At 18.6% G+C, this 18,692-nt stretch overlaps 1 protein-coding gene across 10 annotated transcripts in view; it reads left to right on the top strand.

Annotated features, from left to right (window-relative positions):
• Positions 1–246: 246 nt before the first annotated feature.
• Positions 247–18,692, top strand: part of LOC727349 (RNA-binding protein 1) — a 47,236-nt gene continuing 28,790 nt past the window's right edge. Inside the window, exons 1-6 of one of the 10 annotated variants that reach the window (XM_026443328.1) lie at positions 479–676; positions 1,030–1,244; positions 1,387–1,479; positions 2,004–2,051; positions 2,181–2,228; positions 11,684–11,746. In XM_026443328.1, the coding sequence (XP_026299113.1) occupies positions 671–676; positions 1,030–1,244; positions 1,387–1,479; positions 2,004–2,051; positions 2,181–2,228; positions 11,684–11,699 (426 nt within the window). In that variant the 5' untranslated portion in view covers positions 479–670 and the 3' untranslated portion in view covers positions 11,700–11,746. Of the gene's footprint in view, positions 396–478; positions 726–914; positions 956–1,029; positions 1,245–1,386; positions 1,480–2,003; positions 2,052–2,180; positions 2,229–11,683; positions 11,747–18,692 lie in introns of those variants that run through there. The other 9 variants (XM_026443323.1, XR_003305469.1, XM_026443321.1 and 6 more) reach the window with 9 other exon arrangements.

Below are 18,692 nucleotides of genomic sequence, written 5' to 3'. Positions count from 1 at the left end.
TATAATTTAATAAATATATATCGTTGTTGATAGATAAATAAATAAATATTTTTGTATATTTCCATATACTATTTTTTTTGTTTTTTTTTTTTTAGAAGTTTTCTTTATATATTTTCAATTTTATTTATTGAATTTCATTATTTATCTTTTCGATTTTCAAAATTTAAATATATTAATTTGGACACTTTTCTATTAAATCGATTTAGTTGGTTGTAACTCGATTAAATTACTAAACATGTCTGAACTAGCCTTAAAGGTGAACATGTAAAGAACTCTTATTTGATGCCAACTTTTTAGCTTTGCTATACTTACTATTATATTTGTGTACTTGAAAGAACAATTTTATTTATTACAAGATTTTTTAATCTATTTAATAAATTTATCCATTTAAAAATGTAAGTAAAATATATTTAATTAAAAACATTACATTTGTATTTATTCTTAAAAATATCGTAAATGAATAGGGAAATTTTTTCAAAATTTCTATTGTGTCCAATTAGATTCTTATCTTTCATGATATTCATACACTTATTCAAATAATAATTAAAACAAAATAATCGTTATATACAACAATGTTGCAAATGATATAAAATTTTTTTGATAAATTTAAATATTGATTCAATATTCGAATTGATATAATTAGTTTGTTACTACAAATTGAGAGATCAACATGGTGGTATGTTAAATTTTCCATTACAAGTTGTGATAAATTAGATTGTTTATTCGTAAGTTTATTATATAAGATTAAATTAATTGTAAAACAATATATATATATATATTATATTTCATTTTGTGTTATTAATATTATATGTATTATTTTTATTATTAATCGATATTTTATAAATATATTTAAATTAATTGTGGATGTTAATTTCTAATCAGTTATTGAATTTAAAAATAAATTTATGTAGGAAATAGTATATCTATTTACATGGAATATTTTCTTTTTTAAAATGTATGTATTTAAAATATGAATTAATTGATTGCAATTTATTTTAATATTAAAGAAAAAATATTTGTTATTTACAGACGAAAATGTCACGTTATCGTGAATGGGATCTTTCATGTAAAGTTTATGTCGGTAATTTAGGAAATAGTGCTAGTAAACATGAAATTGAAAGTGCATTTAGTAAATATGGTCCACTTAGAAATGTGTGGGTTGCTAGAAATCCACCGGGATTTGCTTTTGTAGAATTTGAAGATCCACGAGATGCAGAAGATGCAGTTAGGGGATTAGATGGAACGTGAGTATTAAATGATAATAATTATTAATATATATTTATAAAATAATTAAAATAATAATAATAATATGAATTTCAATAATATAATTGTAAAATAATTAATAAAATAATAATAATTAATAATAATATAATTGTATTTTTATAGACGCTGTTGTGGAACTAGAGTAAGAGTAGAAATGTCTTCAGGAAGAAGCAGACGTGGAGGTGGTGGACGAAGACCAGGTCCAAGATATTCCAGGTAAGAGATTTTAATGTTAAATCTATATATTATATTTGAACTGTAAATGTTTAAGTGTTTTACCAAGTAGGTATTATAATGCAATTAGCAAATAAAAATGTTAAGAAATGATGCATGAATTTTAATGAATTTTTTATGCACAAAAAGAATTTGAATTGATATTTTAAAAAATTATTTTATATAAGGATGCAAATAAAATATATTATATTTATTATAAATAATTTAATGTTTTTATTCTTTTGGCTATTCATACTATAAATAATAAATTAAAGATTTGATAAATTAAAATAATACTAATTAAAATATATTAAATAATATTAAAACAAAAATTTTTATATAAAATTTGAAAATTTATGAAGTTAGCCAAAAGTAATTAATTATATTGCATGAGAAAATATTAGGACAATTTTGGTTATAGCAGAAATTTATAATTCAATTATTTTCCTCATTGTAATTTCTTTGTGAATATATTTAATGAACAACAGGATTTATATATTATATATATTTTTTTGACAAATTTATAGGTCCAGATCTCGCAGTCCTCGAAGGAGATCATTGGGTCGTTATCCAAGGTAAGATTTTTCTATCTTTATTAATTGCAATTTTCAGGTGCGAGTAAAGAAAGAAATCAAAGTGAAACATGGTGATCAGGAACATATTAACAGTTTGAAACATACAACAGTTTTTCTTACTTTTTTTAGGTCCTGTTCAAGAAGTCCACGCAGATCACCAATATGCCGATATTCCAGGTATTTCCTTTTTATTTTATGATTTTATGGAATTTTCAGAACCTTACCAAGAATGCCAATCTACAAATTATAAGTAGGTATTTAATATTGTAGGTATTAAATATTGTAATTTTATATACACAATCACAATATATAAAAAATTTATAAAATAATTTTCATAGAAATATATTAAATATTTATAAACATATTATATATTATTGTTTTTGATATATTAAACAACTAAGATAATTAATTATCCTCAATATTAATGTAATATTTATTATTACAAAACAAATCGAACTTTAATTATTACACATTTTCAGAATATATGTAAAATATTGCATTTATAATAATATTATATAAAATATAAATATAATGATTATCATTTACTTAATAATGGTTCGATAAGTACAAGATATGAGTTATTATCTTACAGCTTTAATATCTGAAAATTGAATAATGTTGATTTTCTTTTGATTACTATATTTGAAAAATAAAAACGCTAATTCAATATTTTAAATGAAAAATATCATAAATAAAAAAAAAAATAAAACAATAAATATAAGAATAAATATAAGAGAAAAAAATAAACTGAAACAATAGAAAAGGAAAAAGCAAAATTTGAAATTGATAATTAATTATTAATTAGAAAATTTATTTGATGCATAAAAATCAGTTTTAATGAAAAATAATGTAATAATTTTTTTATGTTTCCAGTTTATAATAATTTATTTACTTATTTATTTAATAATTTATTATTATTTATAATATTTACTATATAATTAAATTAATTTTGTATTGGAACTTAATCATTATGATAATCATCATTGATTATTTAATGTTTTAAAATTAACTTTGATAATAATAAAAAACAAAATAAAAAATTATTTAATAAATAATCATATTTAATCATTTTAATTAAAAATTTTTTTAACTTTATTTAAATATTGAACAAAGTATATTGAATTTATATTGAATTTAATTAGTATTTCATTAGGTTGAAATACTACTATAAAAAATTTTAATATTAAAATTATTAATTTATATATAGTTTAAATTAAATTTGGACAACTTTTTTTCTCATCATTGTTTTAATTCTTACTAAATAATATATCCACGATTGGCAATCTATATTCTCTTTTCCATATTTTCCATATAAATATATAATATATATAATATCCCCATAGGAATATAATAGAAAGATTCGTGCGATTTGTAAGCTGCCAGTTGCTTAGGTTTGGTTTACAATTAGTTTAATTGAATTATGAGACATATTTTATATAAAATATAGATAATGAATTTATCAAAAAATTATTTTTTCATAGACTTTTTTTAATTATTTTATTATGACATAAGGCTATTAATATTAATTATTCTATTATGACATAATTTTATTAATATTAATTATGATAATTAAAATTTAATGCAATTATATTGTTTATAAAGCAGAATCTAAAAATACAAAATAATTATGATATCGATTTCTATTCTTGAAACAGTTATTATAGAAATCAAAATGATATACTTTTTATGAATACATCAGTTTTGATTCATATTGGTTTTATGATTATTATAGTTCTTTATTGAATTTTTTTTATATATGATATATAGAATATTTATAAAAATGTGGGACATCTTTGGATTTTAAATATTAAAACGATGAAAAAAATTAATATACATATATATCTGATATGATACTATTTAATTAACAATATAATTATAAGTATTTAAGTTTATATTAGATAAAATGAAACGGCGAAAAAGCGAAAAGCTTAGTTAGATGCATACTGCAATGTTGCTTGCAAATTGAAATCCATATAACTAGTTATTTAATAGAAACTTATTTTGGATAAATTATAAATTCTACAATATTCGAATGATTATACAAATATTTTATTTAAAATAGATGGATCGATAAATGTATTTCATTCAATTTGCCGAAATTTATAGAAATAAATATATTTCTATTAGATTTTGAATTGGAAACTTTGAATATATTTTTTTACATTGTTTTTTTAATTATTTTCATATGTACAAGAAAATCTGAAATACTAATGATATTAATAATTGAATCAATTTAAATTTCAGATTATTAAATGAACCAATCAAATCACTAACAAATCATTATCTTTATTTTACTTGCATTCAATATTTTTTATTCTTATGCAGAGAGAAGTAATCGATCTGAATATCATAATATATTAATAATTTGAATCGATATTACACATTAATATCACATATCCATAAAAAATACATACTATTATTACAATTGCTTTTAAATATACTCAAAATAAATACAAATTCATTAATTTTTTTTTTACATATTTTTTTTTTTATTTTTGATATACGCTACATAAACGTTACTTGATAAACTGAATTGAAACCAGAACAAAGCATACAATATAAGCAATAGGAAAAATTATTGACTTAGATTTTCGTATTCTCGTATTTATACATAAATATAAGATTCGATTTCGGATATTATTATTTTTTCTTTCTATCAAATTTTTTTTTCTAATGCCCATGATGAATGAGCATTCATTAGCAATTGTTAATAATAAGCTATTTCAATAACATATTATGTGCCATGGAATTAAATTTGATGAAATAATATATATTTGAATATTTATTTAAAATAAAGTTCAAATTTTTATATAAAATTAAGTTGATAATAAATAATAGTCGTAATGATTTTATTCAAAGAAATTAATATTATAAAATAATGAATAAAAAAAAAATTACTAATATACAATAATAACATGAAAAAAAAGTGCAATGTTTATATGATTTTTTAATGAATATAAAACACATATTAATATGATATAAAATATAGATATTGAATTTTGATTATTATTTTTTTTCTGTTTAATAATTTCATATCGAAATAAAAAACATTTAATTCAAATAGAGATAAGATAATAGAGATTTTTTAATTAATGCATTAATTTGTGAAATTCAAATTGATTCAAATATTATTAATGACTTTCTATATCTTATATATGAGGGTAAGTAACTTTATGTATAGAAAAACATATTCAATCTTTCTAATCTAAAATCTTGTGGAAGTGTGTTTTGATTTGCTTCTATAGATTTCGATAAGTAGGGAGAATGTTATATAACAATTCAACTATGGATTTAAATAAAATGTAATCATAAAATATTTTAGCTAAAATTTAAATAAAATGATATATGTAATATTTTGGAATTTATTAAAATTTATTTGAAGTAGATTTTTGTCAAATAAGAAATTATATAATATGTACATCATATTACATTACATTGAAATTCATTTGAAATAACTATTTATATATAGAAGAATATCAGTGCATTTACTTTTATAAAAGAGTAAATGACATTGTAATATAATATTGTTATACATTCAATTGAATGTTCTCGCTTTTTCGCTGTTTTACTCTATTATAAATTTAAAATGCTTATAATTTGTTAATTAAGAATCGAACATATTTGTGAATTTTTTTTCATTATTTTGATGTCTAAAATCTCCCATCCAAATATATTTCACATTTTTATAAATATATATACTGTTGAGAAAAAGTTTCTTGAAAAAAATGTACGTCTGATTAATTAATATGATTGATAAAAGGAAATGCTTATTTTTACACGTATTTTTGTTTCTAGTATTTTTATCACATATTAATTCAGATTGTGACAGAGAGAAGATAAAATTTACGAATCCAAAATTGATCTGATTCAAAGATGATCTATATCTAAATTTCAATATATTGGCATAAGCATAAAATTCAGAATATTCTACATATCAATGTAATACAAAATTATAATATAATATAAATTTATATAAAATAAAATATAATATAATTTTTTTTTTATTTTTCATAATATATATATGTAATATATGTAGATTAATTATGATTTGTAATAATAGTTTAATTTATAAATGTAATTTCGTATTCAAAATAATTAATCTAATAATTTCCAGTTTTAAATGATTATTCTAACTTCATAAATGAAAATAATTTTTACGATTTTGAATTAATTAATATTCAAATTATGGCTTTTCTACTACTACGTAATGTGTGATGTCAGGGTTGTTAATAAAGCATCTAAAATGGAAATAGGCAATTTTAATAAAAGATTCTTTTTAGCCGTGTTTTTTTTTTTAATAGTATGTATCTATAGATATGTAGTATATCTATTATTTGTAATATAATGCATATATATTTATATACATATACATGTCTTAAAAATAAGAGAACATTGATTAATTGGTGATTTCTGAAATAATTTTAAATAACTTTTTTTTTTTCATTACATTAATTCTTTTTAAATAAGTGAAATTTAATAAAGCCGCGACTTTAGCCACGCGTATAAAATATATTATAAAAAAAATGATCATTAGCTGAATTTGAACAATCAAATATTTTTCAAAGAAAATACATTAAATAAATTATATTGAATTATATCTTATTTATGAACAATGATGAGTAATAATAAATTAATTAATTATTATTCGAATAGGATGAATTGAATTTAAATTAAATTTAAATTGCTATTCAAAATCAGTAAAATACATATATTTATAAAAAAACGATTATAAAACTTACTATAAAAAACTCTAAATAAAATTAAATAGATAAAGTTAGTTACTCACATAAAACTCGAGCTTTGAAACATGTCATTGTGTAATCTCTTTTTATTCTTTCTAAAAAAATACTGATAGTATACTGATTATCTTTTCTTAAATATTAAACTAATTTTCGACAGATTTATGCATAACATTAAACTGATTATAGATAAAATATTGAAAAATTATGTACACGAAAATAATGTATCATCAAATCAAGCCATTCAATTCAATTTCTATTCTTCTTGATCACCAATATTAATCAGTTGATCACTTGTTAATTGAATTTATTCTTTTTAATTTTTTTCGCTTATGTTATTATGTTTATATATTATATTATTATGTTTTAATATTAAATATTTGTGTTTCAATTTTTATATTTGTGACTGCAAAGCTGGATAGAAAATGAAATATTAATGTATGCATAAATGGATTGAAGTCTTTAGCCGAATTTAGATGATTGAAAAGATAAAATATGTTTTTCTATCTTAATGAATACTGAATTGTATTAATAAGTGCAATATGCATGATTATGAAATCACTATCTATTATAATAATACAAATCATTGATATCATTATGACAAAATATATAATTGTGTCTGTCCAATTATATTAAAACAAAATGAAATTTTAACAAAGTGCAAAAGATTAATATCCACAAAAAATTCCTTCATATATGAAATATATTGTAGCCAAAGACACTGTAAATCAGTTTTCTGAAAATAACTTCCAAACCTAACAAGAATTTCGAACTGGATTTAAAACGAATATATAAAAATATATAATATTCAGATTCTAATTTGTGCGAATTTGTCATAAATTTCAGAAAATAAAAATAGAATAGAAATAAAGAATAGAATGATTTTGATTGCCGTTGAAACTGCTTTTTTAAGAGCTATCATTCCTAGGTTCAGAATCATATTGCATTTCAGTCAAACTGAAGTATTTTAAAAAAATATTTAATTCTAAATGTTTTTTAAATGTTTTCATAATGTCTTCGAATTATTTTCATATTAGATCCTTTATTTTAAATTTAATAAGATTTAATAATTAATATCTAACAATAATAGAGAAATAAATATTTCCCTATTATATATATATATATATATATATATATATATATATATATATATATATATAAATATTTCCTCGAAAATTCGAGGAAACGCTTCTCAAATAGATAAGTCATAAATTTTACGGTTATTTACTTTGAACTTTAATTCTAAACAATTTTTATTATTTATTTATAATTAAATTAAATTTTATTTAAAAAATATTAAAATGATCTTAATTTTTTATTTCATAAAATATTTTTTAATTTAATTTTTCTTTATAAAGTAAAAAATTCTAATTAATTTATTTAATTTATAATTATTAATTTTTAATTAATAATATGAACTTTATTTAGTACATATTTTAATTATACTAAATTATTTTTTTATATCTTTAACGAATAATTGATTAATAATTCAATATAAAAAAATGAATACAAATTGAATAAAAAATGGAATATGAATTAAATATATTTAATTTTTATTTAATTTTTGTTTTTTAGGTGTATGATCAATTTCATAAAATATTCAATTTTATAAAATAAATAATATAATAATATAATTCAGTTTTTAGTTATAAAACAAATTTATTCAAATATTGACTTACAATTAAGTAAAAATTTAGAACATAAGTAAAATTGATTACTATTTTGAAAAATTTTTAAAAAATATTTTTATCATCTATATACTATATTAATGGAATTTAATATAAATTAATTTAATATAATTTAATATAATTTAATATAATATAATTGTAATTTAATATAATTCAATTAATAAATTATAAATAATTTTTTTTAATCATTTGCATGTTTCAATAATACTGTATTGTAAATCTTTGAATTTTCAATTTGATCATTTGGTAATCAATCGAATAAATCAATAGACATGTATCCAAAATTATGGAAATTGAAAGATTTGATATTGTTATTGAAATAATACAAACATTTATATATACATATAACAAAAATAAAATGCTAAAAATTTATTAGTTGAATTATATTAAATTTCCTGTAAATATTGATTGACAGAAAATATTAAGTAATAAAATAAGTAGTAAAGGTATTTAATAATATAATATTATACATTATATCGAAATTAAAACTTTTTTTTAATGTAATTTTAAACTTATATTCATGATTTATGTATTTGAGATTTTTTTATACAGAAATCTTTTTTTGTTATAAGGCATTTTTTTAAGCATAAAACGAAGAAAAAATGTTGCAAAAGAATAATGCTATTTTTGATGGAAGTATTTAGATTATATTTGAAATTAAATATTTTTTAAGATTTTATTAAATATTATTCAATATTATTTTTACTCTTTTTCATGAAATATAATGACTCTTATCCAGGAATGATATTCTCCAATTATGGTATCATTATTTATTTTTAACGAAATTTATGTTAAACATGGATCCTTAATATTTTAATTTTATGCGTCACTCTTAACTTAAGTCTTAATTAACTCAATTTAATTTTTAAGAAACTTATTTTAGGTTTTTTATTTTAAAAATATGGAAACTGAAAAATGGAAACTGATTCGCGATATCATTAGATAAATGTTTTTATGAATATCCTAAATTCACTATAGAGAAATTCTATGGATTTAACCCATTTCTATGGATATTAATCAGCTTTGGTATGCATGTAGAATTTATAAAAATTTTGTTATATTTTAATTATCGAATACGATCATATATTATAATCGTATATTATTATAAGCGACAGCAGTTTCCTATAATTTTGTGTATTACACTCATTATTATAATATAATGTTCATTATCAAAATAAAATAATATTTTTTCATCTTTTCATTTATCTAATTTCGGTCATAGATTTTAATCATCCACATATTCATTAATATTCGAACACAAAGATTTAAATACATATTTAAAGTGTAACAATACGGAAAATTATAAACAATTAAATTCAATTGTCTTCAATGATTATAAGTGATTAACTGATGATTAAATATTGGTGACATGCAGATCTGAATAATAAATACCATTGTTCTTATAATATATTGTCTTTATATATATTATTTTTTAACATTGTGATATTTTATCTATAATCAGTTTAGTGTTATACGCAAATTTGTCAATTGGTTTAATGCTAAAGAAAAATATTAGAATATTGTCAGTGTTCAGAAAAGAACTAGAAAAAGCTAACACAATGTTACATTTGAATTGAATTTTCGATAAATGATTTTATTTAATTATTTAATTTTATCTTTATTCCTCACTTTCTGAATTATTTTTTTATTTAATATAGATATTTATTTTTTTATTTGAAATATGTATTTATCATTTATTTCTTAATAAAATAAATTTTATAATTTTATATTTTTTTATATTATCATTATTGATTTTGAATAAATTTGTCTGCAAATAGTTACTAATTATATATTATTATATATTATTATGTATTAATTAGTTTCATAAATAATTAATAATTATGTTATAATTATATTATTCGATATAATTTTTTTCAATAAAGAAATATTTGTTATATTCAGTATATTTTTTCTCAACACTTTCTTTTTTATATGTTCTTTCATATTTATAATTTGTTAAAAAACAAAATAATAAATAAATAAATAAATATATATATATATAATATTGTTCATTTCAGTGACTGTATTTTCATTTATAAATTCATTGTTATCAATACTAATTTTTAGAAATAGGATTTTCATGAATTTCGACACGAGGTTGAGAATTTCGACAATTTGGTATCGTTAATTATTTTGATATATATCCCTTTATTGTTTCATACTTATTTTTTTTCTTTAATTCACTTATTAAATTCGTAGTTTCTTGAATTAATATATTGAATTTATAAAAATTACTACGTGATATATATGATTAATTTTGTTAGTACATCATGTAGCTTTTTTGTTAATTTTATAATTAGCATTTATTTAATTTTTATTGTTTTATATATATCTATTTCAAGATTTAATTTATTTTTTCTTTAATTTTTTAGGAATTGATTTAAGACTATTCAAGATAAAATTAGATTCATATATTAAGAGATTTTTAATCTCTCATTGTAGTTTTTGAAGCGACGAGCTCTTTCTTTTAAATCTTTTATCGAGATGATATCATTATCTCGAGCATATCAAAATACGTTATTTATCTGAAATAAATTAATTATATGCGTCCTATTTTCTTAATATTTGAATAATTTTTTATATCATATAATTTTTATATAATATGTATATAATAACTGGATCAACTAAAGATGCCATATTATGAATAATTACTTTATGTAGGAGAAATTTGTTTCATATATCGAATTTGGATATTTATTGGAATTGGAGTATTTATTTGATAATCAATAAATGAAATATTTTTATGTATTGAATTTTTTTTATGTGATATTTCCAATTTAATTTGTTTAAATATAGGTTTAAGTATTTGATACATTTGTAGATATATTGATAGATTGATGACAAGTATTTAATAGAATAGATATATTTTTTACTATATATGCATTATATATTATATAACATATACAATATATTACATATATATTGAAAACCTTCTAAGTATGAATGTTTTAAGTATGATTGCATTTTGATGTTATCTTAATAATATATGATATGTGAATTATATAATTTGTATTTATATAATATTGTTTTTAAGAATTGCAAGTTCAGATACACGTTACGATACTTATTCGGGAAAATAATATAGAAATAAAATAATATATAAAATAAATATTTTAAAAATTGTTCTTCGTTTATTTATTATATTGCACATTGATAACGAGAATGAGAAACAAATAAGAGTAAATGAATTTTTTTTTGTTACCAGTTTGAATCCAAGATGAAATGTTAAACACTTAGTGATGAAGATAATTTTATGATATTCAAATGGGAAAAAAATATGATATTTAAGCAGACAATATTATAATAAATATTGATGGTTCTCTGTCAATAAATATTGATTCTAAATATATTGCAAATCTTTTAATCTGTTTTTCTATAAATTTGGTTAACATATCTTTTTTAATTTTTTTATTATCGACACGTGTAATTTAAATCTGTTTCGAATTCGGTTTTTAACATTATTATTACGGTTCGATTAGTCTATGATTGGTTAATGTTTTTAGTTAGTAATTCGCAAGAAAGTCACAACAAAAGTTTCTGAAAAATAAAATTATTTGAAATTATCTGAAGAATCACCCTTCTTTTTTAGAATACATGCATATATTCTTATATTAGTTTTATTTTAACTTTATAAATTGTTTTTATATTATTAATTTTATAAATATATATTTAATATATACAATTATATTTAATATATACAAATATAATTATATACAATATATACAAATATATACAATATATATTTAATATATACAAATTTTTAGTGAAATTAAATAAAAAGGGAATTTAATTTAATACTTAGATATTTAATATCTTATAGAATTAATTAATATTAATATTAATTAATATTGATGATGATCATCATATATTATTAAAGTGAATAAAAATAATCAAAATTCATGTTTTTTGAGCCATAATATCGCAATATTCATTGTTATTAATAATTGTTAGAAATGATATTTTTCTCCATTCTTAAAAAATAAATAATTATCTCTATATATTTTCATAAAACTTTAAGGACAAATCATTTCTGATTTATCTATTTAAACAGACATTTTCGCATTTTTATTTGAAGAATATTATCTTAATACAAAATTATTTATATTTAATTATATTTAATTATTATTATTACATTATAGGATTCAAATCAATATGAAATTTTTGTAATAGTAACTGAATACAGGTTATTAATATATTTATGGATGATTTTTAATTTTTATAAATTATAAAGAGTTAATTCTAAAGATTTAAATTTAAAACATGAAATTTGGTATGCAAAAATGTTTTTTGAAATTTATTTACGAAAAATTATAAAAGTATATTATAAAATTTATATTATAAAATTATAAAAATTATATAATTATAAAATTATAAAATTATAAAAAATTATAAATATAAAGTCTTTTATATATTGATTAGCGATCGGATTAATGAAAGTTATATTCATATTATTTTAATTTTTAATAAACTATTCTAAAACTATATCATATGATATGATATCAATATATATCATGTAATATATTATATAATATGATATAATATCAAAGAATATGTATACCTTTATAGAAAAAAGTTTAAAAAATTTTTTTGTAAAATAAAATGAATAAATTTTTGCATGTATATTATTTATAATAATAATTAATTAATAAGATAGATAATCTAAACTTAAATATTAATCAATGTTAATTATAACTTTTTATTATTATTATAATTTATCTTTTATTTTTTATTGTTTTTTCAAATTTTTTATTATATAAAATGTTAATAAACTTATGTGATATTTTTAGAAGTCAAAATAAATACAAAAGATCTTATGTAAAAATGTAATTGATAATTTATTAAACTATTTATTAAATTATATACAATTTAAAAATATTTTATAATTTCATTTGTTTAAGAAGGTCTCTTAATGAAAAATTATACTGCAATTTAAAATCTATGAATTCAGAATACACAATTTTTTTTATAATGGAATGTAAATATAATGTCATTATAAATATATCGAATATTGTTACAAAAAAGAAAATTTTTTAATTTTTTTTTTAGTATACAAATATTTTTTTATCATATAAAATAATATTAATGTATTATAATACTGAAAAATGATAATTATAATTTAATAATTATAATTATAATTGTAAATTATTAGATTACATTCATCTTGTTATTTTAATGAAATCCATTTTAATGAAAAATACATGAATAAGTCAGTAACATAATAATGAATTAGTTCATTCTTAAATAAATTAAGATATTCTTCTCTTACTTATGTTTAATATTTTTTACTCTAATACATATAGTATATCTATATAATAGACGCCAAGTAAATATTTTTTATAAAAAATATGTTTAAAGTGCTAATTGTTTACGTTAACTAAAATCCTTAACTTGAATCTCCAAGTGAGAATATGTAGAATTAATCAATGAATTTATCTTTCATTTCAATTGTACTGGTTGAATAATAATTGTCACTTTAACTTACGATGTATATGAGAATCAAACAAATGAAAAATATAAGAGAGAATAATGCATAATAGTTTGAAACAGTCAAAATGTGGAAAAAAATCACAGCACAATTATTTATAGATTATTTATTATTTAAAAAAACAATTTTATAAATTTTTTCATTTATAGATTTCAATTTTGATTATCATTTTTATATATTTATTTATAATTATTATAATTATTTGTAATAATTATTTATAATTAATTAATTTTAAAAATAAAATTTATTAATTAATTAAAATTATTATATTTCTTTCTAATATTGTAATTATTTAACTTATAATAAAATATAATAAAATTATAATTTTGTAATTAATTAATTAAGTTATTAATAATACGAAATCCGCAAGTATACGATTTCAAATTTGTAAATATATGTAATCACAAAAAAGAGTTATCTACTCGTTGCATATTAATTGTTATAAAATATTCCCAATAGGCAAGTATCGACAACAAATATTTATATATTTATGTTATCTTTAATATAATAAATATTTTTATGTAAAATTCATTGTGACTTCTTATGATTAGTATTTTTTAAATATTGCTAAATGCTAAAAATAAAAAAAAAAACATTTTAAAAAAGCTATTTTACGAAAGATTGAAACAAATATGTTTTCATAATAGTTGCGTAAGAATACATTTGAAAATTCTTTAACATTATGAAACTTGTTTTAATTAAATCTTTATCAATAAAATGAAATAACGATGCCAAATTCGATAATTTTAGAAAACTTGTATAAGCTCGTAATTTATATATTTTTATATATTTATTTTTATATATTTATTTTTTTATATTTTCAAAGCAATCTCTCAAAAAGTTCTGAATTAATAATTTTTTTTTATACTAATATTTCGAATAATTATAAATGTATTCTTTAAATTTTATTAATTTTTTGAGACTTTTTAATATAAATTTGAGAAATTGATTTTTTTCCATGTTTTTTTCACCGTTTCGAATTATTGAGTTGGCAACTAAGTAATTGCGAATTTCACTCATAGATGGCTTCAGTTGAATTTTTAGATTTGCTGGCGTAGTCCAAATGTAAAACACATTTTGTTATTTGATAGTTGGCAATTCAGCTGTCAATCAGTAAAAAAAGTTTTTTGATCGGTTGCGTAGTTTTCGTTTGGCGTTCGTTGAAAAATGGAAAATCAAAAGGAACATTATCGTCATATTTTGTTTTTTTATTTTCGCAAAGGGAAAAACGCATCGCAAGTTCACAAAAAGTTATATGCTGTTTATGGCGATGAAGCCTTAAAAGAACGGCAGTGTCAAAATTGGTTTGACAAATTTCGTTCTGGTTATTTTTCACTCAAAGACGAAAAACGCTCTGGTCGTCCAGTTGAAGTTGATGACGATCTAATCAAAGCAATAATCGATTCGGATCGTCACAGTACAATTCGTGAGATTGCAGAGAAGCTTCATGTATCACATACATGCATTGAAAACCACTTAAAACAATTTGACTATGTTCAAAAACTCGATACATGGGTTCCTCACGAATGAATTGAATGATTGAAAGAAAAGCATTTAACGCAACGCATTAACAGCTACGATTTGCTAAAGAAACGTAATGAAAATGATCCATTTTTAAAATGACTGATAATGAAAACTGGCGATGAAAAATGGGTTGTTTACAACAATATCAAGCGGAAAAAATCGTGGAGCAGGTCACGTGAAACAACAGCTCAAACAACATCAAAAACTGGTATTCATCAAAAGAAGGTTTTGTTATCAGTTTGGTGGGATTACAAAGGAATTGTCTATTTTGAATTCTTACCACTCAACCGAACGATCAATTCTGTTGTCTACATTAAACAACTAACGAAATTAAACAATGCAGTTGAAGAAAAGCAGCCCGAATTGACAAATCGAAAAGGTGTTGTATTCCATCATGACAATGCAAGGCCACACACATCTTTGGTCACTCGGCAAAAATTATTGGAGCTTGGTTGGGATGTTTTGCCACCATATAGTCCTGACCTTGCACCATCTGATTACTTTTTGTTTCGATCTTTACAAAACTCCTTGAATGGTAAAAATTTCAATAATGATGATGATATCAAATCGTACCTGATTCAGTTTTTTGCTAATAAAAACCAGAAGTTTTATGATGCTACTTGAAAGATGGCAAAAGATCATTGATCAAAATGGGCAACATATTACAGAATAAAATTATTTAGTTCCATAAAAAAATTGTCTTTGATTTTCTAAAAAAAATCTGCAATTACTTAGTTGCCAACCCAATATTATGCGATATTTATTTAAATATAATTTGTTGTAAATTGAAATTTTATTTGGATTATTATTTATATTTTATTATATTTTTAGAATTATACATTATTAAATATTTTATATTTCTTTCAATTTTAAAATTCGTTTAATAGAATTTAAATATTTAAATAATATTTTTTAATTGTATTTGTATTGTATATTTTTTTTAGAAATTTCTGAGTATAATTTGATTTAAAACAAAGATATTCGAAAGTCTATAGATCATAAAAGAAAAATTTTTAATTCTAGTTTTTAATTTTTTCATTTTTTTTTGTGCGAATATATTTAAAACAATATTATGAATAAAAACAATATTAAAAAATAATATCTAATAGAATTAAAAAAATAAATCAATAGGAAAAGCAGAAAAGATTATTTTATTATAAATATTTTTATTGATTAGATATAATCATAAATTCATAGAGCTGTTAATTATTTTGTTTACTATTATTTGTTAAATAATTATATTTTATAATATTATTAAATTTTATATGATTTAAAATATTTTTTATTTTTTTATTTTTAATAATTTGTATTTTATTTTTAATTGTAAATATAATTAAAAAATAAATTTCATTAATTATTTTGTTACCACAAGGTTACAAATATATGTTCTAATCATAAAAAGTAAAAAAATGAAAGATAAGTAATTTAGTAAGTTAAAAAATAGCTTTTTAAAACAGCTAATATTCCAGTTTGTGCAGCAATCGACTTTAAGTTTTAAATTATTCACAAAAAATATTCAATATACATATTGAATTCTATTTATATATAATTAATATTACGATAGATATTAATATTATGATCAAGTTCTTCCATTGAATGAGTTTGAATTTTTCGTGTGTTGTGCATTAATCCAAATTTTATCTAAATAATAAAAAGAACAATTTAACAGATTTCTCTCAATTATTTTAATTGCTGTAAATAACTTTTTTAGATGAGAATTCGGTCTTTATTGTTTAATTTAATTATTGTTTAATTTCCAAATAAATTTGAAATTGATTTTTTAAATAATTTATGAAATTAATTTTTTTTAAATTAAATAGTATAGAATCAATATTTACAATTTCTATAATTTTTTTATTGTTAATAGTTCGATGAAAAAATTAGTGAATTATTTGTTTAATGATTTTATCATATTATCATACAATTATGTCCTTTTTTATAAATTTTTTACATTTTTTATTCTTTTTTTTGGAGATCATATTCTTCTTAATATTCTTTTTATATGCAATATAAATTAATCAATAATATCATAAAATTAAATAATGTTTCTGTTAAAATACATATATTCGTAAAATACATTTTTTTTAAAATATATTTATATTTATCACTATCATTACATCATTTCTTCTTTATAAATATTAAAAATAATATTTTTTTCATTTGCACTAATATGTTCTTTTAATGCATTTTTAACAAACATTAACAATATAATCAGAACAAAGTAATAAGAAAATATATACTTTATGCTCCAAAAAATTTAATCATATATCATTATATATCAATAATCAATATATACATATAATATATATATATATATATATATATATATATATATATATATATATATATATATATATATATATAATGTAGACAGAATTCAATACTATAATAGAATAAAAGATTTTGCGAATAATTCAAAAATTAAGTAAAATTATCGATTACATATAAAGAAAATAATTGCTCAAAATAAAACTGTTTATAACATATTTCAAAATTGAAATTAATGAAGGGAATGTAATTAATCGAATAAATTAATTATAAATACATTTCATATTTTCTTGTTTTTATTTTCATAATAATGAGACTTTATAAAAATTAATTTATTATAAAATATCTTAACAAATAAGTTTTAATCGATTTAATAAAATCTCAATTAATATCGTAATATTAATTTTTGTTTATTTTAACTTTTAGAATTGATTTTCTAAAAATATTACACATATATTAATTATTACATATTTATTAACATCTTATACAAATAAAGTTACATATAAATATATAAATTCAATAACAAATTAAATTTAAATATATATATTTATATAATAATTAATATCTTTCACTTTCCTTTTAAATTTTTTACTATATATAGCATATTAATATATTTATAAAACATTTTTGGATATATCAATTCTTCTTTCAAAAAAATTTTAAGCTGCTTGTTATTTTTTATAGTTAGTTATGTTTGTATGTATTTCTGAAAAGCATACTTTCAATTGATGAAATTTGGGAGGATTAAAAAAAAAAATTGAGAAAATTCTAAAATTTTAACTTTGGGTATTTATTTATATATTTATTAATTTCCAAAATATTATGCATATATAAATGTTATTAATATATCATCCTCACATTATGGAACGCCATTGCGTCGCGTCATCAAATATAAAATAATCAACGATATAATACAATAATGATATCGATTCTAGTC

This window comes from Apis mellifera, linkage group LG10 (assembly GCF_003254395.2).
Source record: "Apis mellifera strain DH4 linkage group LG10, Amel_HAv3.1, whole genome shotgun sequence".
In the NCBI taxonomy this organism is placed as follows: Eukaryota; Metazoa; Arthropoda; class Insecta; order Hymenoptera; family Apidae; genus Apis; species Apis mellifera.
Note: the sequence above shows the minus strand (reverse complement) of the source record. Positions and strands in the feature narration are given on the sequence as shown.